At 39.5% G+C, this 26,709-nt stretch overlaps 1 protein-coding gene across 1 annotated transcript; it reads right to left on the reverse strand.

The window, feature by feature from the left end:
- Positions 1-9,198: 9,198 nt before the first annotated feature.
- CCNJ (cyclin J) lies at positions 9,199-18,919 on the reverse strand. The gene is made up of 5 exons (XM_059851668.1): positions 18,565-18,919; positions 16,669-16,879; positions 14,046-14,345; positions 13,793-13,952; positions 9,199-12,402 (listed from the first exon to the last, which is right to left on the reverse strand). Exons 1-5 carry the CDS (start codon positions 18,631-18,633, stop codon positions 11,991-11,993), a joined length of 1,152 nt encoding a protein of 383 aa, XP_059707651.1. The 5' UTR covers positions 18,634-18,919; the 3' UTR covers positions 9,199-11,990.
- Between the last annotated feature and the right edge of the window lie 7,790 nt (positions 18,920-26,709).

Genomic DNA, 26,709 nt, shown 5'->3' on the forward strand with positions numbered 1-26,709 from the left:
CTGTATTAGGAGTATTTACAGGGTAATAGTAGATACTCTTAATATTTTTCATGCAAGTTCTTTGGCTTCAAGATTACAAAGAACAGGGACCAAATTAAGGCTTGTTATGTTTTTAGAAAGTCTAACAGATAAAAGCAAAGCATGGGAACAAACTGAAGCAGTTATCACAGTTATTTAAAACCCCAGAGCAGAACTGTTGCCTGAGATTAGGTCTCATACCAGAATAGCCAAACAGAGGAAGCTGTATCTTCTGCTTCAGTTGCAGAGAGGTCACTTGTGTGCCTGGGATAAAGGTCCTATCCTCTCCAGGACACCCAGATGTCCTGTGAGCACTCAGTAGCTCTGGGATGTTCTGAACACGGTGGGTTTATTGCATGAGCTCAGATTAACCCTGGAGAGCTCAGGCCTCAGTTCTGATGTGCGAGGGCTGTGCTGGATTTTTGTGTGTCCTGTGCAGCTCGCCTGCTTGTGCTCCACATGTCTGATGCAACTCGTGAGTAACAGATTATTATCAGTAATATCTGATAATCCAGTGAAAAAAGAAAAAAACAAATGAAATTATTTTGTAAGAAACATCTTTAATTTGCAATACTACTTATTAGAAAAAGACATTTAAAAAATTTTTGCAATGCAGAAAAAAATTTATCTACAACTTAGAGCAAAAGTACACATCTTTTTCTACTTTTCAGAAATTCACTTCAGTAAAAAAAGTATTAACTTGTTTACAACTAAAAGACATTGCAATTAGACCTTGTAAATGGCTCAGATAAGCCATGTACTAGCATATGTTTATGCTACTGGTGCTAGTCAGAAATATATATCAGAAGTCTCAAAGAAGTTTGTGTAAAGTCTGTAAAAATTAATTAAGAAAAAAGTTATTTTAAAATTGAGGTAATTTGTAAAGCCCTCCTGCCTTGCCCTTACATTCTTTCACAGTATGCAGGATCCAGGGAACAAACCATTCCAAAATACTTTTGAACAGCTGCAAGAAGAATTTAACTTTGTTACTGAAAAAGATATTAAAAAGTGTAAATGCTTCCAGCTGTTGCAGTAGTAAAACTTCTGTTTATAGGGAGATACAACATACAGTATTTCAGGAATTTGGTGTTTCAGATACAGTCTTTGTTTTATACTTCAGTTTGATAAGTTGTGTTACATTTAATCTCTGAATTTTTTTATATTTTCTGAATCAACCTTTCCTGTTCTTTTATATATTTATGTAGCAGACAGTTTTGTTCATTATCAACCTAAATGCCAAGTTACAGCTATCTATACTTTCAACATGTTTGGATTTACTGTAATTAGAAGCATATAAGATATATTAGTTAACAGTACAAATTAAAAATCCAGTAAGAATTTTATTATAGCTTGCAAAATTTTACTTACAGGTATTAGATACATATTGAGATGCTATGGTCCTTTGAAGAAAATTCACAATTTTTCTCTCAAATGTTTGCAAAGCTCTGGGTAAAACATTTAAAATATAGTTAATACCCAACATTTTGATTAGATACTGCGTCTAGCACGCTGATTTTTGTAGACTGCAATGCTTCCCATCTTGATTGATTGGATTGTATATTCTATGAAACTTCGTGAACCCTCACACTGAGCTGCCACAATTTATCATGAGATGGAGCTCTGAGGCAGAGAGAGAGTCAGCAAAGGCAGTAGCACTACAGCAGTATGGGCATTATTCCTTTCTAATGTTTCTGGTTTGGGAAAATTCTGGGTTCTCTAAAATGTGAAGTCTTCAGCTACATTTAGAAATTTCCAAAGGAACTTGACATCCTGTGAAATACTTTTGCAGTTGAAATGCTGGAATTTTTTTTTCAAAAAGCCGACTGGTATGAACTTCTGTCTTTTCCTTCATTAAAAAGTTTTATGGCTCCTCTTTCAATTAATTATTTCAAAAATTGGATATCATGAGGAAATATCTATCACACCCCTAGAAGAGTTGTCCTAATACTTAGATATCACAATGCTTTATTTCTGTCCTGTACTCCAGTTTAAATTTATCACGAGTCAACTTCCTGGACTCTTTTGTGGTGTGCCCATATCTGCTAGTTCAGGATCCCATACTAGATATGTTCTTCTTGTGCAGAGCTGATAGGCTGTTGGTGGCACTCTGTGTTTGTGAAGTTAAATTGACTTTCGTCACTCTGTCTCTGGAGTGAAAGTTTTCTTGTAAATGTTTCTTGCAACACTTTCTGAAGCTTTCCCATTCATTGAACTAATAAATTAGAATTTTTTTTTTTTTGGTAATAAATATTTTCATAGTGCTCAGTCTTTATGGCAAGATTAGCTATGAAATTAATGGGTTTAAAACTCTTTTTATGCAAAGGATGGGTGTATTCTGGGAGTTACTAGTTTTTGAGGTCCATTTTTATGGAGATTTTTTATAGTTTCCTGCCAATGTTTATGCTTTTCTTGATAGTTGCAGATGAGTCCAGGAAAAACGTAATGGGTTCCCAAATTATACAGAGAACATAAATGGGAATAAAAACTCTGATGATTGATACAAACAACTGACACATTGATAGTTTGAGGTATCTACTATCTCAGTTCTCAAACCCTTTGTAGCATGGCAACCTTGAAAAAAATCTTTTCCTGACTAATGATGCAGTTGTTATCTTTATAGATATTACAAAATTATTTTAAACCTTTCTTATAAACAGATGTGTCCACATGAGTGCTGTCAGTGGCAGCTGTACAGGGCAGGGCTATTCATCACATGCTTATTTGAAAAGGTGTAGATTAAAAAATTCTAGTAATTCTAAAGAAATTTATAGTTGCATGAGCAGATGTCAGAAGCAGCTAAGTTACCTATTCATGTATAGAACATCTTATGAGTAAACTGCCAGGTAAAAAGGGAGTTGGAAGGTATCAGTAGGTGGCAGAAAAACACTGGTGTTGTAGCTTTACCTGTGTAACCAGAACCTGACATCTCTGCCTTTATAATATTTTAAAGTTTTCATCTTTCTCTGTGCTGAGCTCCAGACCCTTTACAAGACTTCTGTTTCCATGTGTTCAGTTATGACAACTTAGTACTGTATTACTGTTCTTCAAATAGTTCAAATCTGTCATCAGAGGGAACTTTCCAGATGCTCTGATGTGAAGCAGACAGCTTGTCTTTCCATGGGAAGGGAGGTTTGAAGGGTGGTGAAATGAGAAAGTGTTCTCAGCATTGAGAACCCTTGAACCAAAAATGCTCTAGGATACTGCAATGATAATTTGGAATAGTTATTTTTCTCTTCTGTGGTTTTGATTTTTTTTTGCTAGATGTCATTTTTCTATCAGTTTGAAAAGGTGAACTCTGAGCTTAGGACTCTTGAGTCTTTGATCTGCACAGCATCATTTTGGATCCAGCAGTGCTTACTTCAAAGTACAATAATATATGAAAATTATGTCCCACTTCTGTGGGCTTTGGAAATTATATGACTGCATTAACTCTATTCTCCATCTTGAGCTAAGAAAACTGCCTAGATCCAAGCTAGCATATGAGAAATCAGTTCTGCTATCTATACCAGCAGCACTGTTGTTTCTTGTTCAATCTGCCAAGAAATAGTTTTAGCTTTGTGTTCACAGTTATATCATCTTTGCTTTTGATAGGATGTGTTTAAGTTTCACATTGGCCACTCATATGAGAAAGAACTGGCTTGGATCAGTTCTCATTCTGTTCTCAGCTCCTCTGGAGCAATTGAAAGTCATGCAAAATTAAATAAAAAATATTTCTGTGGTATTTGCAAAACTCTGTAGGAGCTTTTGTTGTTATAAAAGTAAGGTGATAAGGTTTTCAGAGTGATGACATTCTGCAGAGTCCAGTAGTACATATTATAACAACAGCTCCACTGTATTATCATTTGTGAGTTCTTGGTGTCTCTGTACGCCTTGGAGCTGATATGAAGACAGCTCCCTACTTTTGTAGCATGATTCCAAAAAAGTCTTTTCCCAAAACCTTTTTAAGAAGCACTTCTTTGTCTGATTTGTGACTACAGTGAAAGGTGCTGGCATATTTCCCTCATGGTGAGGAAAGCATGGAGGCCTCAAGGAGGAAATGAAATTAAGTTTGTCTGAGCAATACAAGGAATTCCAAGAATAGAAAGTTCAGTCACAATATTTGGATTTTAGTCTATTCAAGCTCCAGGCTCTATGTTCAGCCATAGCTGATGACTATCTTGAGCATACACACAGTAGGAAGTTGGGAAGCAAAAAAAATTTTAAGGGGTATTTAGAATATGGCTGTTTGCCATAAAATGTTTAATAGGCTGTTTCAGAGTCCTTTTATTGAAACAAATTTTAAATAACTTTTAACTTTTTCAACTTGAATAGGGTCATGGAAAGTGAATTGCAGAATACTAGATGTCTTTTAACATGATGGAATAGAACCATAGAATCCTGTAAGTTGGGAAAGACTGCCAAGTCCATTTAATTTTACAAGTTCCCTAGATTGTCAGTGTTTAAGTGCATTATTCCAAGGCATCTATTCTACTTCTCTGAGACTAGAAGAGGGTTTCCCATAACAGGTCACAGGACATGTCCTCCTGGGAAAAGTCCACTACTGTTCTTCTTGTCAGGTGTTGGTGTCCTTTTACAGAACTTAGCAAGTAGAATCCTTTGAGGAAGATATAAATAATTAATTGTAGTGGATTTCATGTGACTATACCACAAGTTTTACTTGGATGCACCTTGAATTAGACATTTATTTCCTAATGCCTTGGAGCACATAATATTATTTACCTACATAATTTTCCTCTGTAGCCAGGCTTTGAAGTTACAAATCAAAGTAATTTGTCTGTTCTAGTTCATAGGATACTAAAAGAAATAGTTCTTCAAAGAACATGTATTTCTAAAAGAAATGTAAAGCACAATTTCCAAATAGAATAAATAATAACTTGTGATTTAACAAAGGAGGAAAAAGAGTTTTAGTAATGAACTGTATTAAAAGTGCTGAATGTGCCACAAGATCTATTGAATGTTGGTCTCAAATAAGTTATTTTAGCATGCAGTAAAAAAAGCAGAATTTGTGAATTTCACAGATTCCCTGAACATTCTGAGCTGGAAGGGACCCACAAGGATCATCAAGTCCCGCTCTTTGACTCACGATTTAATACTGTAATTGACAACTTGCTAGTAGTGGCTGTGGAAGCTGAACCAGTAAAATGTAATTTTACAAATTACAATTCCTAAAGGTGTTTTTTAAAGAACATGTGCTTTTGGGAATGTCTGTTTTAGAACTAAGTCTTTCATTCAGTAATGTTTGCACATCTGTATTTCTGTGCCTAGGAAAGCGTACAGCACCTGCAGTGCTCAGCAGAACTGAATATGCAAATCTATTATACCACAAAATTTCAATACAAAATTGTATTGAAAAGTAACTGTATCGAGTCTAGGAAAGTGCTCTGTTTTCTGCATTTAATCAGATTCACTGAGTAGAAGGTGCAAGAAATCCCATCATAGATCCTATTGACTAATTTGCATTAAGAGATATTTCTTCCTTACCTCCATTAGTATTTGGCTTAAATCCTGAATGATTTCATTAGCTATGTAAGGGCCTAATCTCTTCAAAATCCTGCTAAGCTCTTGCCCTCATTGAAAGCTGTGATAATTTGTTCTAGTTAATTTTGATTTAAATATATAGCCTTCCAGTTCTACTTAATCATCCTTTTTTTTTTTTTTTTAAATAATGGCAAGATGAATAAGAACACCATTTTTTCTTTATTTTATTATTTTGCATCTGTCTGCTCTTTGGTCTTAGAATCTTCTTTTAAACAATACCACTATTTTCAATCTGTCAATGCAGTCACTACATTTGTAAGTGAGGTAAAATTAAATACTTATGGAAGTTGATGTCTTTAATCCTGTGTTTTTAGCATAAAGTAATATTTGAGACAGCTGTGATTTTTGCTGTAATTATTCTTTTGACATATGAAAGACTTAGATTTATTCAGAGTTGTCCTGCACCTTTTTTCCAAAGGAAAGAGAACAACTTGCAAAAGGTTGCAGAAGAAAGTGCTGCTTTAAATCTGTTTTATATTACTGCAAGTATGTAAGGAAGCTAAATGGTGTTTTTACTTTCTTTTCTAATGGAAGTACATGTAATTTCTTTTATCCATTTTGTGTTGATACAGGAGGAAAAATTGCATTTGTACTAACTCTAGAAAAATTCTTTTGGAATCTCTTAATGGGGCTGTATTGCAAGGAGATATGTTGTGAGCAGTTTGATACTTTTTTATCCTCTCCAGAATACATAGATTGTGAATGGGGAGAATTTAAGAATGTGGAGATAGGATGGTTTCCTGTTAAAAAAAACCCCAAGGCATGTACTAACAGTAAGTATAAACAGGAATATATAAACAGGGATGGTTTATGGAAACAAACAAAACAGGCAGTTTTTTCCAGGAGAAAGTGGCAATGGAAGTGCTTCCAAGCTAGTTTTGTGTTGTCACAGTCTGATTGATTGAGGAAGGGGAAAAAATTCTTGGTGGTCTCTTGTAGGTGTAGTGCTGCATGCTTGCTACCTTTTTAGCAACTAGTTCCCTCAAGTCTTAGGATACTTTACAAGAAATTCCCCAACCACCTCTTTGTTGTGGGAGGATTCCTTTAGAGCACATAACCTAAACCTGGGTATAGAAGTCTGAAGGGGACTTTCCTACTGGTTAGAGAACCTGTTGCCCAGTAGGGCCTTATCCAGTTTTCCCATTTGCCATTCAGCTGTTTTTGGCTGTGTGGCCACACACCTACTCCTTCATCTGTCAGTGCAGATAGTCTTCAAGGTATTCATAATCTCTGCTAAAAGGGAATGGAATATCCAAGTCCTTGGAGATTGTCCTTACTGCACCACAGCAAACAGGAGCTAAGATAAGAACACTGAGATGGGATGCAAGGTCAGGAGCATAGAACTGCTCTCCAAAATACAGGCACTTTGCCTGAAAACTCAGGCTCTGTGGTATTTCTGAAGGATTTCTCCTCCTCTGGAGATCTGCAGCAGTGCTGTCTGGAGTTCATCCATCCTCCTGCAAAATCTGTTCATCCAAGCATACAGAAGAACTTAGCAAAGCCTTGCTGCTCTTTGTGTTCTTAAAACAAAGTAAATAAATGGAAAACTCTTTTCTATGTAACATAGTTGATAGTGGTTGGAGAGGGTAAAGCAGAACACCTTTTGTCAAAATCTTTCATAACATCATGTTAACAACAGGCAGACTGACAATCTGTCCTCTTCTGCATGGAGTCTCATTAATAAATCTGTAGGTCAAACTGAAGGGAGGGCAAGTGTTAAAGTACCCAATCTGGTGAGCTCAAGTATTGAAACATCCATAGTGTAACTGTGCATACAATAATTTTCAATTACTTCTATTCAATTTTATGTTTTAATTTTCTAAAAGTTTCTAAGCAATGCTTTACATATATTCTTTGTTTTCTTCAATATGATAAAGATACCTAAGTACCTGAAGGTGCATAGAAAAAGATGTTTAAGGAGAAAATAATTATGCAGTTACACATTGTTTGGTTTGGGGTTTTTCTTTTCTATGTCCAGTAGCAAATGCTTTCCTTTGTCAGAATGCATGCCTTGTTTATTGAAGTTATAGAAATTTGTTACATTACATTTAATTCCAGGAAAGAGCAAACAGTCTAATGTAAGCTTCACAATTGTACCTGTGCCCTAACTTCTAAAATATCACTGAGATGGAGACTAAAAATAACTGTGTATTTTGTTTTTGCTGCTTTACTTGATGTTTTGAAAAACTGCTGTTGACAACCTTTTAATACAGGATGACCAACTGGGCACTTGCACTCACTCAGATAAGGCCTTATCTACTCACAAGAATTTTGTTCCTGGGAACATTCAGGATGCAGTTAATAAATTAATGCAGGAATATGCTACATTACTTTCTGGCTTATATATATTTTAACTGCAGTATTACTGTTGGAAAAAGTTTTTATTTCTGGTGATGTGTCAGTCACTAAAATGTTGACTTTAAAATTCATATTTTAAGCTAAATTTGCAATGCTGGAAGACCCTAAATATCCTCACATTTAAAGTAAATAATGAACCTGGGTCATGGGAAGCAGAGATAAGGCTTTTCTTGTTATGTACAAACACAAAAATAGCTTCAGACTTGCAATTTCAAATCTGAAGCTGAGACTTCTGCTGAAATGTTGAAAAGTATTTGGCAGTCCCTGTAGTTGTTAGGAGACTCAGAAATGTCATGGGTAGCTCCTATTTTGTAATTACAAAAATAAGTGAAAAAAATATAAAAACTTGAGATTTCAAGGCCACAGTCTAGACAGACTTGACTTTTGCTGCCTTAAGAGTGGGGATATACTTTCCTGATCAAAGTATCCATGTAATATGCATGCTATCATTGTATTAGAGCATTGCCCTTGTTACTTATAGGGATGGAGTACAACTTGCTCTCCCTCTGGCCCTAGGTCCTCCAAAAAGGTTTTCGCTATCAGTGGTTTATTCCTAAATGGATGGATGAAAGATAAGTGGCCTCACAATTTCACTTTTTAACTTCAGGCAAATTAAATTTTAAGCAAACTTACTAATTTTTGTGACTCAGGCCATAATCACAGCCTTGCTACAAATACGAAATATGCACAGTGTTAGAAAGAAACAGAACTACTACTAGTAAGCAGCAGTCATCAGAAGTTCAAAACAATCAAAAATATCTGTGCTAGGATACATCATGTGATTCTACAGTGCCTGTAGCATGACTGACCCTTCACAGCTATTGTAAATAACACAAGTGCTTGTTGCTCTTGACAAGAGGCTATTCCCACATCTCCTAAATGATTTCTAGTATTAGAAATCTGCAATTGCCAGCATTAATAATGGTTGCTTTTTTGCATGAGAACACAACAAATTCCACCCACCAGCTCTTGAAGTACTCGAGTTCTTTTGTTCTTTATTTCTTTGTTACAGCTATGTACTAGACTCATTGTTGAAGTGTACAATATTTAGCATATGCTGTGGCTGCAATTAGTTTTAAAGCTCCTTCCTGCATGATTTCCTTCCTACTTTTTTTTTTTTTTTCCAATTGTGAAGTCTGAGTTTTCTGAAGTTTATGATATGTCACAGAAAACAAGGGGGGAGGGAGAGAAAGAAGTCCTCAGAGCTTCAGCCAGCTACATAGGGCAAGACAGTTTACATATTTAAAAAAAAACATAATACAAAGCATAATACACACTGGAGCCTTCTTACTCAAAACTAGTTTTATTTTAAAAAATAAGTTGAATGCATAGCACTCACAAAGATTCCATTGTTTTGGACATTTTGCATTTAGAAGCACCATTCTTATTTATGCCATAAAAAAACACATTTTGGTTCTAATAGTAAGAACAGTGTATTTTTAATGTACACTGATAAAGCCCTTTTAAATAATATAGATTGAACCTGTTTAGTGTACATTTTCTCTGTAGTCATGATGCAGCTGTAGTGTCAGAAAAAATTCAGACTAAATAATAAATTAAAACCAAACAGTATGTAGTGGATCTTTTTACAACTGACCTAATGTCTTAAAATAGTCAAATAAAAAATACCCTATTAAATGTAAAGCTGTGGTATTAACTAAGTGAAAAAGCCCCCCACCCATTATAATTCCAGTGTTAAGTATTAGTTAAATTTTTATATATCAAATGCTTATGGGATAAATTTACTAATACCCCAAAAAAAGGAAGAGCCTATACTGCTGTGTCACAAAAAAAGATGACAAGTTAGCTGATTTGAAGATTTTACAGAAAAAAATTTGCTACAGGCATCTGCTGTTATTTCAAGTCATGGTCTATTACAAAACTGTACATTCATAGCATCAGAGGTAGTTAGAGCACTGAGGACTTGGATACAGCATTGCAACAAAATGAAACCAGCAGAAAGAAGTCCATTTCCCTCTAAAATGGGTAACAGTGCTGAGTAAAAAAAGCATGGTGTCTTAGGTGGAAAGTCTCTACTTAACACTACTCTCAGACACAGGGAAACATTCATTATGAGATGAAGAGAGGAGAGGAGAGGAAAAAAAAACCAAACCAACTTTCATTTTAATAAGGAATTGACCACACTATGCCTATTTTAAAGTTGATTTTCTAGGATAAAAGGGAGAGAGTAATCTTTTCCATTCAGCCTCCCATTCTTCTTGACTTGCACATCTATGCTACAAAAGCCCACAACAAAAACTGGGATTTAAAAGACAAAACAAGAGAAACAGGATTTCTTCTCCTCAACAATAAATAGGTTTTTTTGTAGCATGTTATAATTTAGCCCAAGAAAGAATGAACACAACTGTCCTCCCTCCATTCTGAACATTATGGTGATAAAGCTTTCATATTTATAAATGTAATTTAATTGCCCCTGCTTTCAAAACGGTTTCTGTAAGATTCACAATAATTCAGTGTCATTTGATGGTACAGGACTTTAAGTGCTGCCACTAAGACAGGGAAGAAGATGGTAAAAAACCAAATGAAACTACCAAAAAAAGCCTTAAGCCCACATACTATAAATATATTTTGAAGTAGTAAGAATCCTGTTATTCATACCACTTCCTCCCATATTCTACCACAGGAGAAAGTCTGATATCTTCTTCTATTTAAAGAAAAACAACAAAAAAACCCAAAACAAAACACCCCCCTAAAAAACACCCAACAAACACACAAAGGACCCCAAAAACCATCTCCATTAATCTCTACCATAATTTTCATCCAAGAGGTGGATGAGTGAAGCTTTCTACCCTCAGACTATCCACTCCACAGGAGATAGTGTAATTCCATAAAGTCATATTATTAGCACCTTACTTGTGGCAAAGGAGTTCACTCTGCAAAATATTTTTGATCCACCCACTTGGAAGAGCAAATCTCTACATCTTCTGGAACTCCTTAACAGTAGAAGTTGCCCCTTTATTACCTGAGAATTTCCCTCCACTAAAAACGTGACAGAACTGGATTTCTGTCAGCATTTAAGTGTACTTTTTCTGTAGGGATGATACTGTCAGTACAACTGGAGGATGCTTTCTGTTGATTAATAGTATTCATGTGTTTGTGTGTGTGTACAAAGAGGAATCACAGCCACTGTAGTAGTTCTGGTACAGTACAAGTTCAGTTGAAACTCTCTCTTTTCTTCAATTATCACACTGCTGGGCAGTAGTTCACATCTACATTCTGTGAACACTAACATATCCCTTTGGTACTCTGCATAGATGCCCTGAAGAAAAGCCACTCCACTTGCTATAGTGTCTTCCCCCTCTGCCTTCCTTCCCCAAGTTAAACCCAATTAGTGTACAAACCAGCAGCACAGAGTAATGAGTAGAAAAGTCCCTGAGTTAGTATGAAAGAGTTACTTTAAACACAAAAAAGATAGGGAGGAAAAAAGAGGCAAAAATATACTGTCTGTCCTGTAAGGTACAAAACTTAAAAAACTAGCCAGAATACCAGTTAATTCACGTGCATTAGCCTAAAGCAAATAACCAACACAAGTGGTGAAAAAGGGGCAAGATTATGGAATTAGCCACATGAGATTTGTTTCTTCCTGTGATCTCCATGTACCTGTAGAAGTCCAGCATTCAGTGGATTCTAAAGTTTCAGTAAGTATAAAGTAAGTGTTAATACTGTACGGTGGGATGACATAAATGTCTTCAAAATAATACTGCATATCTCCTTCATTAAAAGATAAGTCTGTAGTTAGTCCACAGCTGTTTTTCTTTTGAGTAGTATTTCACAGACACACATCAGAAGCAGAATATTCTGAGTGTCAGAGTAAGAACACATTATCCCCAAGCATACAGATTCTTTTTCAGAGGATGGTCTGTGTGCTAACTTTTTGCAGGCGGTTATTTGAGCTGTGGTACTGGTTGCCAATCCAGTTGCTTTCTTTCCTGGGAAGACACCTTTTTTTATTCAATTTTTTGCCTTCCAACTTTGAGGTTTAACAAAAAAAATGAAACCATTTTCCACACAACTCTCTGCCCCAAACAAACAAGCACAAAAGCATTTTGTACTTATCACCTCTCAAAGCAGGGAGTAATACAGGAATATCGTCCATTCACTTGGTATGTCCTGTTGTAGGAGACACTTATACATGGCTTCACTTCCAGTGGCACAGCTAGCGACATGGCAGCGCCCGTCTGGACGTGGCCTCGAGCCTGAGCACTGGTCTGTAAGGCAGCAGGGCAAGTCTGGAGCGGGTAAGAGGCTGTGTGAGTGGATGACAGTATCTGCTGGCAGCTTTGCTGCTGTGATGCTGGGTGGTGGTACTGCAACGAGGACTGATGAGCCTGCAGGTACTGTGGTACGTGCTGCTGAACATTGGCCTGCTGGGCACTTGGAGCTGGGGGCTGAAACACAGAATGCTGGGCAGACTGAGCCTGTTGTCCTTTCTGCTTGTTTGCTTCCTTCACGTCATTATCATGCGCACTTAAAACAAATTGAAAAGACAAAATACATATTAATATAATTTAAACTCCTTTGAGTTGACTTTAAGAGCACTCTAAAAAATGATGCAAGCATCCGACAGCTTCCAAAACTTAAAAAAAGTTTTAGCTGCCCTTTACAATCACCTAAGGTTTCAAAATGTGATTAGGGTACAGTCTCTCTTCCCAGCATTTCACTTCATTGTATAGCAGTAAAAAACACAAATAAAAGCCAAGTACAATACATGTGACAGAGTGGAATTACAGTGCAGTGAAGTTTGCTACTGTACTTATGTAGCCCAACAATTTGCTGGATTACCAGAACCTGAACTGGCTGCTTCTACCTAATTTAAATTAAACAAGGAAAGATACCAGAAAGGTTTGCAATATCTACATTACTGTACTTAAAAGATCATATGCATATTCACATTGGATCCTGTTCTAGAGAACAAAATCACTTTTTTTTTTCCTTCCTCTCACCTTTTTTCTAGCCTATCCAGTACAGCTCATCTGAATTCCCTTTGATTTACAACTGTCTGAATTGTATCTAGACACACTCTCTTTCTCAATTCTATGCTGGAGTTAAGCAAATGCCACCTACACATTTCTTTCCTAACTTTTTGATGATGCCTTCCCTCTGTTCAAGAGCAATACTGAAAACACTTCTGCAACTTGCATGCTTTACGTACTGCTCCTTTCATTATACACAAAAGTGAAGCCACCAGAGGCCATCAAGGGTGATAATGTTACATTTCTAAGGCTGATGTGGTTCTTTCAGATACAGCTGTGCATCTTCTGATCACAACTATGTTAGACTTGGTTAAGAGCAAATTTCCGTAGAGGGAAAGCAGATTGTGTAACATGCCTACCCAGGAAGGTACACTTGGCATTCATATCTCATGTCAGCAGTTATGCAAAAATGGATACAGCAAAAATAGATACAAACTCCCAGTTATTTCCTCCTGCCAAAGCTGGTCACCTGAACGGTCTGCAGGTTTGATCCATCATCTCTTTGGACCATGCCTTGAACTTCCAAGGCATACAGTCAAAAGCTCCTATGCCTTTGGTACTCTTCACTATCTCTGTGCTCTCAGAGCAGACTAGAGATTGGGAGCAAGCTATTGAAGATGCTCAAAGCATCCCAGATGTTCAGTGGAAATGCAAGGCAGAAGTTTATTTGTTGAAAGATCAGGAAAGATTAGATCGGATAAAGTTTTCTCTTTTGGAAAGAGCAAACCAGTTATTGCCTAAAAATATGTACCAAACTTATGTATAAGTATTTTTAGAACAGAGGAACGGAAATTTTTAAAGAAATTTAATTGCACTCTTGGCAGCAATTAAGCATTACAACAGATGCAGAAATGGGCTTAAAAAAGCCACTGGTGTTAACTCACATTAAGAGTCGCTCAATACACGGCACCAGGAAGTCCCAGGAGTAGGCAGTCAGGTGATGCAGCCGTGTGGGCCATGTGGGTGAGAGACGCAGGATAATCCTTGAAGAAGCTACACATGCAGTAGCAACTAAAGAAGGGGCATAATTTAAAAATTCATGATCTAGAAAGAAGGAATAAGAAAAAAAAACTCATTTAAGTTTGACATTGTCTGTCAAGACAACAAAGAAGTCATTATCTGAAATCTGTAACTCACCTTGCAATGATACTTCCAGAAAGTAATCAGCATATTTTGCCATATATAACTTAGTCTTCTCTAAGCAAACCATTGGCCAGCCATCATGAAGATCAGTCTCATGGACAGCAATAGAAAGATAATAGTCGATGAAATGAGCAGCAGTTGGGAGGCACAAATTCCACTGAAATGTTTCTAGCAACAACAACTCCATATGAAGCAAATTCTGTTTTGTTAGTACCAAATTCATGTTAGTCATACAACCCAAGCTGTTCAACTGTTCAAGTTTGGGAACACTGTCTTCCTTTTCTTCAAATTTACCTTCAGATGAACAGAAAGAGGAGGGAAAAAAAGGTTCAGCAAAATTCACTATAAAATGGATTGCAGCTAATGTCTTGTTGGTCATATTTCAATTCTACTATGTCAAACAAGCTTGAGACTTTCCCGCAGATGCAAAGCTCAAATGGACTATGTTATTAGAGACAAAAAGGGGTATGTACTAAAATGGGCTAAATTTCAGCAGATAATGTCAAACACTGTGTAAGATATTGTGCAGTGCCATGTTTCCTGTTGGTTTTCCCATGCTTGCACACAGAAGCCAGCTGCCAAGAGCAGAATATTAGGACATCACTGACACTGCATGTGCAAGTTTTTGTCACCAAATTATTGTATAATGTGTCCCCATCATCAATGAAATACCACTTTGATGTGACTTGGCAAACACACCACAAGAGCATTTGGCTTTAATAACCCTCCCACCCCCGCACACCCTTTTTGTGTCTAAAACTCATTAGAGCATAGCTAGAGCTCCAGCCAACCTGGTTGCTTTTAATGCCTGCAATGGTAGGTGCAGTTTTATACTTGAGATCTGGCAAACAAGTGGATTTCAGCAACGTGCCTCTGAAAGCCTCCTCTGCCACATACACTGTTGCAACCTATGTTGTACTTTCAACATGTCAGGCCTGCATGTTTTTAGCCTAAAGCAAAACTGTGTATGTAGAAAACCCATTAATAAGAGAAACAAGTGTCACATTTCCATGCAGTTTGCCATATGGTTGTGCTATTTCAATTTCACTGCAAATTCTTTCCATCTTACACTCTCTATTCAGTGCTACATGATAGGTTGTAAATGCACATTCTTTGAGTTTTGCAGGACTGAACATATATGAACGTTTACTTTTTTCAACAGTGGAGGTACTTATATAGGTCTTAATCCAATACCGGTGTCAGTCTGCTAGTTTTTGTTTCCCATACTCCAGTAATTACAGAAATAAAACTTCAGGAGTCACATAATAATTTCTCTTATTACTTCTTTAACCTTATTGGATTTATCACAGTGTCATAACTTACTACACCACTGATTAAACTGCTCGTTTAAGCCACACAGGGCAAAAGTTTAAAACAGCATTTTGCTTCTCTTTCAACTGACCCATACACTGCTTCTCCAGGCTTTCAGATCTCTACTTGCAGCTTGCCACGAATGATGGCAGAGGTTTTTTAAAACAAAAAATAAATTCTCTTCAGAACATGAATTTAATTTGAAAATCTGGCATTAGTTCAAAGCCAATCCATTTTCCTAAATGGATTACAGTGGTTTCTGAGGCAATGTTTTCATACTCAGCATGACACCCTTTGCCTAGAGAAGATTACTGCCTGGTGGCACCTAGTCAAAGTCTACCCTCAGAAGAATGTGAAATAACCCTTTTCTGGTTTAACTGCTCTGTTGAATAGCTGTTTTGGTGGACACAGGATGCAGTGAAAAAGAGGAAATCTGTCCAATACCACTGCACTCCAGTTTTGTAGCAGAGGACCTAGAGCCCTTACTGCAGAAAATGAGAAAAAATTCAGAGAAACAGACCAGCAGAAATTGAACCAACAGTTAGTTCTGCTGCCAGGACCAGTTTCTCTAACTCTGTGTGTGAACAAGTGCCAGCAGGTTTCCCAGCAAAAGGCACCCTTATTTTGCCTTTGATATTGAAAAGGGGTCCCCAAATGTTGAAAGGTGGATACATGCCACAAGAAACTAGCTGAGGTCAATATAAGCAGCACTGTTTATAATGGGTGTTTGTAATTAATTCTGTCTTTAGAGTACTGTGTATTCACCAATGCCTTTTACCTGTGTTACATTTTATATGTGACAGTACAGGATTTATATTAGCCTTAGCTTGCTTAAATAACATTGCCATTTACAAAAATCTGACGTATTCTAGAACTTCACGGCACAATCAACAGAATGCAGTGCAGTCTACATATGGTTTAATTAATTTCTTTCACAGATAGGCAAATTTCTCATTTCTAGCACAGGATGTACCTATTTTGAGATAGCACTGTCTTTCTAGGGGTATCTCAAAATGTTCTGTTTCTATAACACAGGTGTTAAAGTTCACATTAGAATAATTTGTTTACAGATATAAACATTAGTTTTTAATCACAGCTTGTTTTTTCCCACCCTCAGTTTCATCAGGTGCCAACAGAAATCAAAACAAGTCTAAAGAAATATTCTACCAACTGGGCCAAAGCAATATGCACTGCTCATCGTTTATAATCACTTGGCTTCCCCCACCTGCTCCATCCCACCAAGACTTGCCCTGCATTTGGCAGTAGAATCGATGAGACTAGTTAAAGTTCGGTGCCACATACTTACTTGCTAGAAGTAAACAGGACAGAGCAACCACGTGCAGCTGCTGTGTGGATATGTCATAGCGGTCCATGAAGAGGTCCAGCAGGTACACAGCCAGGTGGCGCGCAGCAGGACAGAGCCTGAACCGGTTGCTCACAATGGCAATCAGGTCTGCAAAGTATCTTCTCAGGTGTAACTGGGGAGACTGGCCTTTGTAAGAGGGCAGCTTTAGCTCCTAGATGGACAGCAGCAGGTAATTTTATTAAAACTATAATTTAGTTTGAAGTGGTATCAGATTAATACAGCTGATATTTTAATATTTATAACAGAAGTTTCAAAGGATTTCTCCCTTCTTCCCTCTGTTCCCATAATTTTAGAATTCCTTTTCAGCAAACAAAATCTATTTGTTGTATTACAGAGCAACTAAAAAATACTTTGTTTCTGCACAATATTAACAAATTAAAATTTAACAATCGGCAAGAGTGACTTTTTGTATTGTCTCTGCTGCAAAGGCTGTACAAGGGCATGCAAGTATTCCTCAGCTGCTTCAATGCAAAGTTCAACAGTTAACTCAACCCCTCTCTTGCTACAGCTCAATCTGGGCAACCAGACTTTGTACTTAAGTGTTTGCATGTTCTAGAGCTGCCAAATCTCCTGCCGATGCCTCCAGGAAAAGACCACTAACAGCCAGCTGAACCTTAGGAAGAGGAACGGGGTGTGCATCAACCAATATTCTCGTCGTGTACACTAAAACACTGACCCGATGTGACTGATGTCACACTGACTACAGTGTGCTCTAAGGCAGTTAGATAAGCTCACAGGGTCTCAGATTTGGGAGGAGGACCCCTCAAAACAAAGGTCCTAGAAATAACACATTTGAGAAAATCTGTGCCATGATCTATTTTGAATACAAAATTTGGACTGGTAGGAAAAAAACCCCTCCAGGCTTCTGTCTAGTAGCCAGTACCTCTTCTTGTATGCAGCAAAACAGCACTGCTGTCCTCTGTTATTTTGAATAAATTTAAGAGATAGACTGTGCACCCACACGCTGTGTTCAAGTAGGATTTTGAGTACAAATACATTTCCAACGAAAATTATCTTGATTAAGGTAACTTAGTAACATCAAGTTGGAATGAAGTCACAAATTTTTCAAAGTTTTAATGTAAATTCAAAGTTTTGAAACGTGCTATTGAAGTGAAACAAAAGCCCACAAACAAATTTCTCACCTACCAAGCTTTATATTTCACCTCTCACAGCACTAACTCAGCTTAAATAATTTGGTAACAAATAAACGATCCTGTCCTTCCTTTATTTCCCTCCATCACCGGAAAAGAGTAAAGCAATCAAGACTCCGGGAAAAGTAAACCGCTCATCGAGTACCATCAGGCAACAAAAGCATTGGTTTAGTAGGTTCAGTCACTGTAAACTGATTTTCAGGCCAGGTGTTAAGATGTACTTTATCAAAACAGTCCCGAAGAACAACTCTGAGACAGTCGAAGCAACTTTTAAGCAATTGCCTAAACCCTTTGCTATTCTTAACGCACCCAGCGTTTCTTTCACTGGGTTTCTGTTTGGTTGGTCGGGATTTTTTTCCTCCAATAACACCACAATGCTTTCTGCCGAGTTTAAGCCTTGCAAACGTCTCAAGAGCAGCACCGAACGCACCATGAGCCCTCCCCTCTCCGGGAAACAGCAGTACAGTCCGGCCGCTCGGGTCAGCTGTCACGGCCGCGGACAGACGGCGCCCACGGAGGGAAGACAGGGCGAGCTCCGAGTTCACAAAAGCCGAGTCCGCCGACCCCCGGCCGAGAGCAGCCGCCCCACGCGCGCTCTCCGCCCGCAGTCCCCGCGGCGGCTCCGCCGTCCGGAGCCTCACAAAGACGCCGGGGCCGGCCCCCGGCCCGGCTCCCCCCGGTCTACCTTGTATCGAAGGGCTTGGTGGATGTCGGCCGCCAGCTGTCCTGTCCACCACTGCGCCTCCAGCTCCATCGGCGGCGCGGCGCGGCGCCCGGGCCCAGGCACCGGGGAGGAAGCGGCACTCGCTGAGGGCGGGACAGGCAGCGCCACCCTCGCCCCTTTCTGGCTCGCCCTCGGCTAACCGCGATCAGCTGCCGCGGGGCACCCCCGGCCCCCCGGCCCAGCTGGCCGCCATGCGGGGCACAAGTGCGGCTCGTTAAGCCGCCCCCTCCCGCCGCGGGGCACGGCTGGGTGAGGGGGTCGCGGAGGTGGCGGCGGCCACGGGGGAGGCGGCGGGGCGCGGCCCGGGACACCCGAGCGCGGCACGGCGGCCCCGGGGCTCCGCCGCCATCACGCGGCGCCGCGCGCCGCGCCCATTGTTAAAGGGCCGCGCGTGTACAAAGCCGGGCAGCGCCCGCACGGGCCCGCCTGCCCGCCAATCGCTGTCCTCCTTACAGCGCGGCTCTCACCGCTGCCAATCGCCGGCCGCTTTACAGCGCCACCCGGCCGCCAATCGCCGTGCGGCAGTCCCGGGCCGGAGGCGGGCGCCTCTGGGCTCGGAGAATCTGCGGGCGGGGCTGTCCGGCCGGGGTTCCTCAGCAGGGGTCCCTCAGCCGGGCCAGTGGGCTCAGCCGGCCGGAACACAGCGGTCTGTGGGCCCTCAGAAGCTCCGGATAGCACCTTATTTTTTTCTCCTCTTATTCCCCTTTCCCTCATTTCCCCCGGCTCTTTCCCCGTCGGGCTCAGCTGCGAGATTTCAGCACGTGGCGGTGGCAGCGCCTCGTTCAGCTCTTGCCCTGCGAGCGCATTGTCCCTGCAGCAGTGCGGGGCGCACACGCTCCTCCGAGCTTTGAGGCTCCAGTCGCGGCCTGCTTTGGTTCCCCGAGGGTTAAATCCCGGGAGAAGGTTTGCAGGAGCGTGCATCCTCCTTTTCAGTAGCCGGTGCCGCTCAGGTGAGCGCTCACCGGGGCTCCGTGTCCCGCAGCTGGGGGCGGAGAGCTCCCACTCGTGCTTAGCCGGGCGGGCTCTGCGCCCGCTCTGCCTTCACACAGCCTTTTCCTTGCTGCTTTCTGCTCCCCGGTAACCCCCCGCTACGGGCGCCTTACAAAATAAAACTTAGTGCTTCATAGTCCTTTACATATTTGAATTTATAAACATTGAACCAGCTAGTTAATGAGACTATAAAACCTGGTACAACAGGTGATGCAAAGTGATGGAGAAGAAACGCTTGGGGTGCAAATTTTTTTGTTGAGGGAGTATATTTAATTTTTTGTTTCTACCTTTGCTCAGACATTATTTTTTTCCTTTTAATTAAGAAAATGGAAACCAACTTTTTGACATAACCAGTTTAATGACTCTCTAGTGGGAACTGTAAAAGCCTGTTCCTGTTTCTGATGGGTGATCCTATAGAATTCAGTAGTCCCTTTCATCTGAGGAGGTATGCTCATAGGTGGAAGCTTTTGGTTTTGAGGATACAGTTTTGGACTGTTTCCATTGATAACAGATGTTGTTAGAAAATACATAGTTTTCTGAAGGAAAAAAACCAAGAAAAGTTTTTTTTTTTTCTTTGTGCATAAATACAAAAATATTTTAACTGTTTGGATTAGTTATCTGAGATCTATGGACTATTGACAAATTAGTATTTTCCTGGTCCAGTGGCTTTTTGTCTCATTTATGTACATTATTTTATAGGCAAATGCATGCTCAAGCTAATTTTTATATTTGCAGATATATTGTTTTTTAATTATTTATCTTTGAAGAAAGGTAATACCAAACTGTGTGTTTCAAAGATAAGTCTCAAAAACAGATTCCGAATGGGGACATTGTCTTTTATAACATCTTTATTGCCTTCAAAAATGTGTTGCCTGCATGAAGAGAAGGCTAATAAACACCAACATGCTAAAACCTGTTACAATGGGCCCAAACAGGGAAGTGATGGTCCTTCTCTTAGGGCTATTAGCAGTGCTGCCTCCCCCTAGAGCTTTTAAACACTCTGGATTAGTCTGGTGCTGAGCTGTTAAGCAGGAAAAAAAATACTGATGCTTGCTGGCTTATTTCTAAGATATGCATGATTGGCTTGGCTAGGAAACACCATCCTCATAAGGCTATGTACTCTGAGAACTATTCCATTTATATATCATCAAGAAAAACAATGACGTTATTGTTACTTGCCACTGCAAGGTGGAGTGAGCTGTGGAACTCCCTATTTCAGATTCTTTTTCCCATTTCAATCTATGTTAATTGAGTTGTTGGTCCTGTGAACAGTTACATCTGTCTGCTTTTCACGCAATGAAAACAGAGGTTTGGAAAGAGCTTCATTATCCTGCCCAAGGCCAGGATTGCTTCTGGCATGCATTTTTCTAATCTTGGAGACATTCAGAAAATCATCCTATTGAAAAAGCCAGAGCACTTAAGTACAGCCTGGTTATCTGCAGGAAGCTTACATCCTATCAGCTGTTAACAATCAGCCATTGGAATAATCTCCTCAGGGAAGTGCTGGATTCCCCAACGTTGGACACTTTAAAGATTCAGTGGCATAGGGTGTTGGGACATCTTGCTTTTGCCAGGAAGGTTTGGACAAGATGATGCTGGAGCTCCCCTTCCAACTTGGTATTCTATGACCTCAGTTTATGCTTTAGCCCCAGCTGGAAGATTTGAGAATAATCTTGGAGTGCCGAACTGATTGTTTTCAGAGTTTGCAAGATCACACTTTTGCGGTTTGAATGGGAATGGGAGTAGCACAACTGTAATGAGAATAGGTTAATACAGCTTCTCTACATACCTTACAATCAATCCTAAGTGTACTAACCAGTGGAGTTTTTTTAGCCAGTCCAGATTTCAGCTACTTCCAGTCGTCAAAGCTGTGTACAGTTTTTAAAGTATTCCTACCTTAGTCCCCTGTATGTAAATCAGGATAGAACCAAAACCAGCTCAGCAAGTCCTTAGAATAAACAGAGGATATTAAACATGACTTTCCGTGGCAGCAGTTACATTTTCTTAGCAAGAAACTGAAAGCATGAAGTATGCATAGTATATAGAACCTGAGAAAACAGCAGAATTAAATGTTATGGAACCATTTTGAAATTGGTTTCCTCTTTCTGTAAATGACCCTGGATCACCTAAGCAAATATGTGTGTCTCAGGGGGGGAATGAAATTGGCTGTGAGAGCTGCTGTCTGCTTTGAAAAGGTGCCAAGTAGCAGGAAATACCGTTATTCTTGGAACTCACCAAGAAAAATTATTACCCTGAGCTACATCCAAAATAGGCTAGAATGTAACCTGTGAAATCTGGACTAAAATCCCTGTAAAATTTTTGTGGAATCTTCTGAAGAGGCTGCTGCAGAAGTCTTACAATTTATGGACCTGTAATTCACAGGTTATAGTCCTAACACAGTTTCAGACATGGTGGGTGAGCTGGCTTCTCTTTGTAGTTACTGGGAGGTTAGATCTGTATCTCAGGAGTTGATGCATGTATTTATGTGTTTAAGCTGTTTTTTCCTCCCCTAGTTTTCTTCTGATGGTTGTTGGCCTATGAAAAAAGAAATGTGACTTTTAAAATACAAATTAAGTACTTGGAAGTAATTGCCAAGTACAGCAAATGCTCTGGTCCTGCAAACCACATTAGAACCCGTTTACCCCTTCCAGTTTAAAAGGATTTGTTTCTGGTATATTGTTCTTAGTTTTAATGGTACATCAGCCACAGAGAGCAAGTTTCTAAAGACTGACGTTTCTACTTCTGTGCCCCTTGCCATAAGATACATCTCTGAAGTTTGGATTTATCTTGACTGGCAGAATGAGATGAGTCAACACACAATCAACACCCAGGGTGGAAGCTAAATTCTGGGGTAACATAGCACTGAAGGAAACATTTAAATAATGGCTCAATTGCTGTGTTAATTGTGGGTTTTGTTTATTGGTTCTTGCTTTTGTTTTGTTGCTCCTTGGTCATTCCCATCTGAATAAAGACATGGTAATTCCTTAAAAGGCAGTTCTGAAGGACTTAGTTTTTGGAATTAAAATGTAAGGGAATCTCAGTTTTGTAGAACTGAGAATAATTTAACCAAAAAAAAAAAAAAAAGTACAAACTTAGTTCCTGAGTTTCTTGGGGCTGAGAAAGTTCTGCTTTTGTTCTGTCCTTCTTGATCTTATTTTCAAACAAAGGCTGCATCTGATGACATTCATAGCAGTAATATTTCAAGGGCATTTAATTAAAGGGAATGAATCACCCTGAAGACAGGACTGTTATTGCTCACAGAGCTCTTTTACAGCATGGTGGTAGATGAAATGTGCCATGTTGGTAGAAAGTCTTAACACTTCAGAAGGATTAATGAAGGAAGTCTCGTACAGAAAATACTCCGGGGTTGTATTTGTAAATCCTCTATTGAATGCTAAAGGTACTCTGTGGGTAGGATTTTCAAAGTTGTCTGGGGATTTGAATTCCCAGAATAGCTACTGAAATGTGATTAATAGATTTGATATGAGCTGGTAAATATCCTTTGGAATTGTTGACTTTAGTTGTGAATAGGGCTATTAATACAGAAAACATCTGAGAATGCTCAGGCCTGAGCGATACATGCTTTTCATGAAGCATTTTAATGAACAATTTGGCTTTAAATATTTTCCCATCTTCTGGAAAACTATTATAAAAATGTGCACCCATGAATGTTTTATTTGGCATTAGGATGAATGTATATGTTTTTGATAATGTGTTGGATGAAGGAAACATTCATATAAGTGGAAGGGTGTCGGTGGATATAAGTTGTACTGGGGGGTTGTCCTTTTGTGTAAGTTGCACTCATGGTTGTCAGTAACTAAAAAGATGGAGGAATTTTGCATCTAAAGCAAATGTACTTCCTGCTTGGAGGGCTGCAACTCATTTGACTGGAATTTAGTAAAGGTTATTTGTCATGCAGTTAGCTTAGGGATGGGGGGAGAGCAGTTAGGAATACTCAGTTGTTCCTGTCAAATGTTTTGATTTACTTATATCCACAGAATTTAAGTAGGGCAAACTGGCCTATTCCTTTTCATTTCAAACGTAAGGTCCATCACAGGTTTTTGTTTTTTTTTTTTTTTAATATAATATCTAGGCTTGCCAAATTAGGAGCCAGCCCAGGCAGAGCACCACAGAGTTAAAGCTTTTGACTGCTAGGAGTGGCCCAGGAGGAGAACTGCCTGCAGAGTGGGACAGGGGCATTTAACTTAGTGGTGCTTCTTGTTCAAGTACTTAACTAGTGGGGTTCCATCTCAGTAGCAGCCAACAGTGGACAACTTCACACTTCCAGTTTATAGCAGCCAATCGCTGCTAGTGAAAGTAACAAAAATTATTGTCTCTGTTCAGAGGACTTGGTAAACTAGTTTCCTCTGTTGGGATTTTCATGCACAGAGGTAGGGTAGAGATGTGAAGAGTGCAGCACTTATTTTTAGGTTAGGGAACGCTACTCCAAAGTTGTTCTGGAGCTGTCTCTTCTCTGGGCTGAACAAGCCCAGATCACTCAGCTTCTGTTCAAAGGGCAAGTGCTCCAGTCTCTCACCATCTTGGTGGCCCTCTGATGCATTTGCTCCAGTTAGTCAGTATCGTTGTTGTACTGGGAACGGGAAGGTAGCCCAAAACTGGATGCACTATTCTAGATACAATTCAACAAGTGATCAGTAAATGGTAAAAATAACTTTTTTTGCTTCTTTAGCTATGGCTCTGTTAACACAGGCCAAATGCTGTCAGCTTTCTTCAGTGCCAGAGCGTATTGTTGAGTCTTGTTCATCTTGCTGCTATAGGAGCCTTTAGCTTCCCTGCAGTGCTGGCTGGTCTGTGTTCTCCCTCCAGAATGTTTGCCAGGGTCGCAGCGTGGTTTACTCTGTGTCCACAAAGCAAACAAACAAAAAAACCGGCCAAATATGAAGAACTATAATTTTCAGCAGATTTGGGGCTGGGGTAAATCCCGCTAAATCCCACAGGGATAATGTATATTCAAAGTGTTTGCTCTTTGATCCATTATTCAGAAGTACTACACCTTAATCAGTTATGTTGTTAGGGATGAGCCTGTGGTTTGGGGCTGCAGTAAATAGGAATAGTGATTCCCAACATGATCATAGATGACAAGGAGATTTGGGATCTTGTTCTGCCTCAGTGTCTGAGGCATGTGGCCAGTTCTGCTTCTGACAGCCAGAGCCCAGGGGCTCCTAATGTAATCTTAGCATCTCACTATGCTGAAAGAATTTGAGAGTTTTATATGTTTGGGACACATTTTACTGTCAGGCACATGGTCACATGTTGAAGGAGCTGATTAACAATATCATATCTAGATAGTGTGGATGTACCTTTCTTGAGGTTTATGGACAAGCAGACCTTCACTTCAGCTTCCTAATATCCTCATGCTATTTAGTGTGTAATCACCTACTCACCACACATCGAGTCAAGACGTGTTTTAATGGACATGAGTCAGTACTCCTTATTTTCACTCATTGCATTGTGAATCATTACACCCACTGCATTGTTAAGAGGACAGAAACATACTGCCATTTGGATATTGCTGAAAGCTCTGTGATAACTGGTTTGACAAGTACGTTAAATGATCAATACATTTGAAAGGATCTCTGAGTGGAAGGGTAAAATAAACCTAAAATGTTTGGTTTCACAGCTTGTTGCCAGCGGTTCTCCCCTCTGAAATTGTAACCCCCATTTTGAGTTAGACTCTGGGACGTGTTTGATGAAGCATGCGGAAAAGCACTGCCTTTAACGAGTTGTTAACAACCTGTGGGTGGAAGGGTTCAGTCGAAAGTGTTTTTTCTGTTGAAATTAGTCAGCACTGACTGGTTCTCTGACAATAACAGACAGTATTAAGATTGCCCTTCTCTTAGAGCAGAACCTACCTCACAACTGCTGTGTAAGAGATGGGAGGAACTGGTGAGGCATTGCTCATTTTGGGCTTTAATCAACCTCACAGTTGGGGGACAAGTGCTGTCAAGAGTCAGTGTGCATCTATGGGCTCTGTATAGTTGCTTTGCACATTGCCGTGACGTGCACAATTTCAAAGGAACTAATCTATTCTTTTTTTGTCCCATTCAGAGGTACTTTTAAGGACAATGTTTAAGAACCATGTGTTTTGTGCTGCTTGCAAAATGGAGTCATGTTTGCTTAGCATGTTGAATGCAAAACACGACATAAGAAAAAATGATATAAATCTCTGGCTGAAATTAGAGATAGCAATATGGTAAATAAACAGTATCTGTGAAACACTCACACACTACCATATCTTAAATTTGTACAAGATTCTCTTTGGCAAGAAAATAAACTAGCACTTCATGTTTCTTTTCTCACTAATGGCCTCAGTCTTGTGAAATGCCAGCTTGTGTTTTTCTTTAAGTGGTGGTCCAACAATTTCAAAACAGATGGTAAAAGTCAATCTTTGTGTTTGAATCATTACTTTGCCTAGTATGTGACTGTGATTAGAGTCGGTATTGCTTGTAAGAAATAAGTTGATTGATACTGCTGTGTGTTTGTTTTGTGGATGTTTGCTTTTGAGAGTAGTTTGTAAGTTACTCTTTGCTTGAAAATGTCTGTAGAATTCTTTGGAGTTTGCCATTTGAAACTACATCTGCAGTTGGTCATTTACCATGTTACTTAGCTGTAAAAGCCAAGTGTTATTATTGTTGGTTCACTATTGTTTTTTGTAAATAACCATTAGAGTTGAATTGAACTGAGTTCTGATCTTCCATTAAAGGTTTCAGTGCCTTTTAAAGTTATCCTGAGCATGTGTTAGTGTCTACTGCTCAAAACTGGCTTTTTGTATCTCCATGATGTTGTAGGGAAGCAAGAGCTCTGGATTGCCGAAGGTGAAGGGAAATGCATGTCAGCAATGTTGGTGTGAACATGTGACTGCAGGTGATTGGGATGGGGGCATATGGTGGGATGAAGTTGGAGAGAAGCAGAAACAGATGATTAATAGGATTGACCATGAACTGGTAAATCTTTAGAGACTGATATTCAAAGCAGTGCTCAAACATTGATATTGTGCTTGGTTGGGGTCACCATGAAAAAGTTGGTGGCTCAAACAGCTTCAGATATTCATTGCTAGATCAACATGTCTGTTAGATCATAGGGGCTAAATATGGA

Source organism: Haemorhous mexicanus, chromosome 7 (genome assembly GCF_027477595.1).
Source record: "Haemorhous mexicanus isolate bHaeMex1 chromosome 7, bHaeMex1.pri, whole genome shotgun sequence".
Classification (NCBI taxonomy): domain Eukaryota; kingdom Metazoa; phylum Chordata; class Aves; order Passeriformes; family Fringillidae; genus Haemorhous; species Haemorhous mexicanus.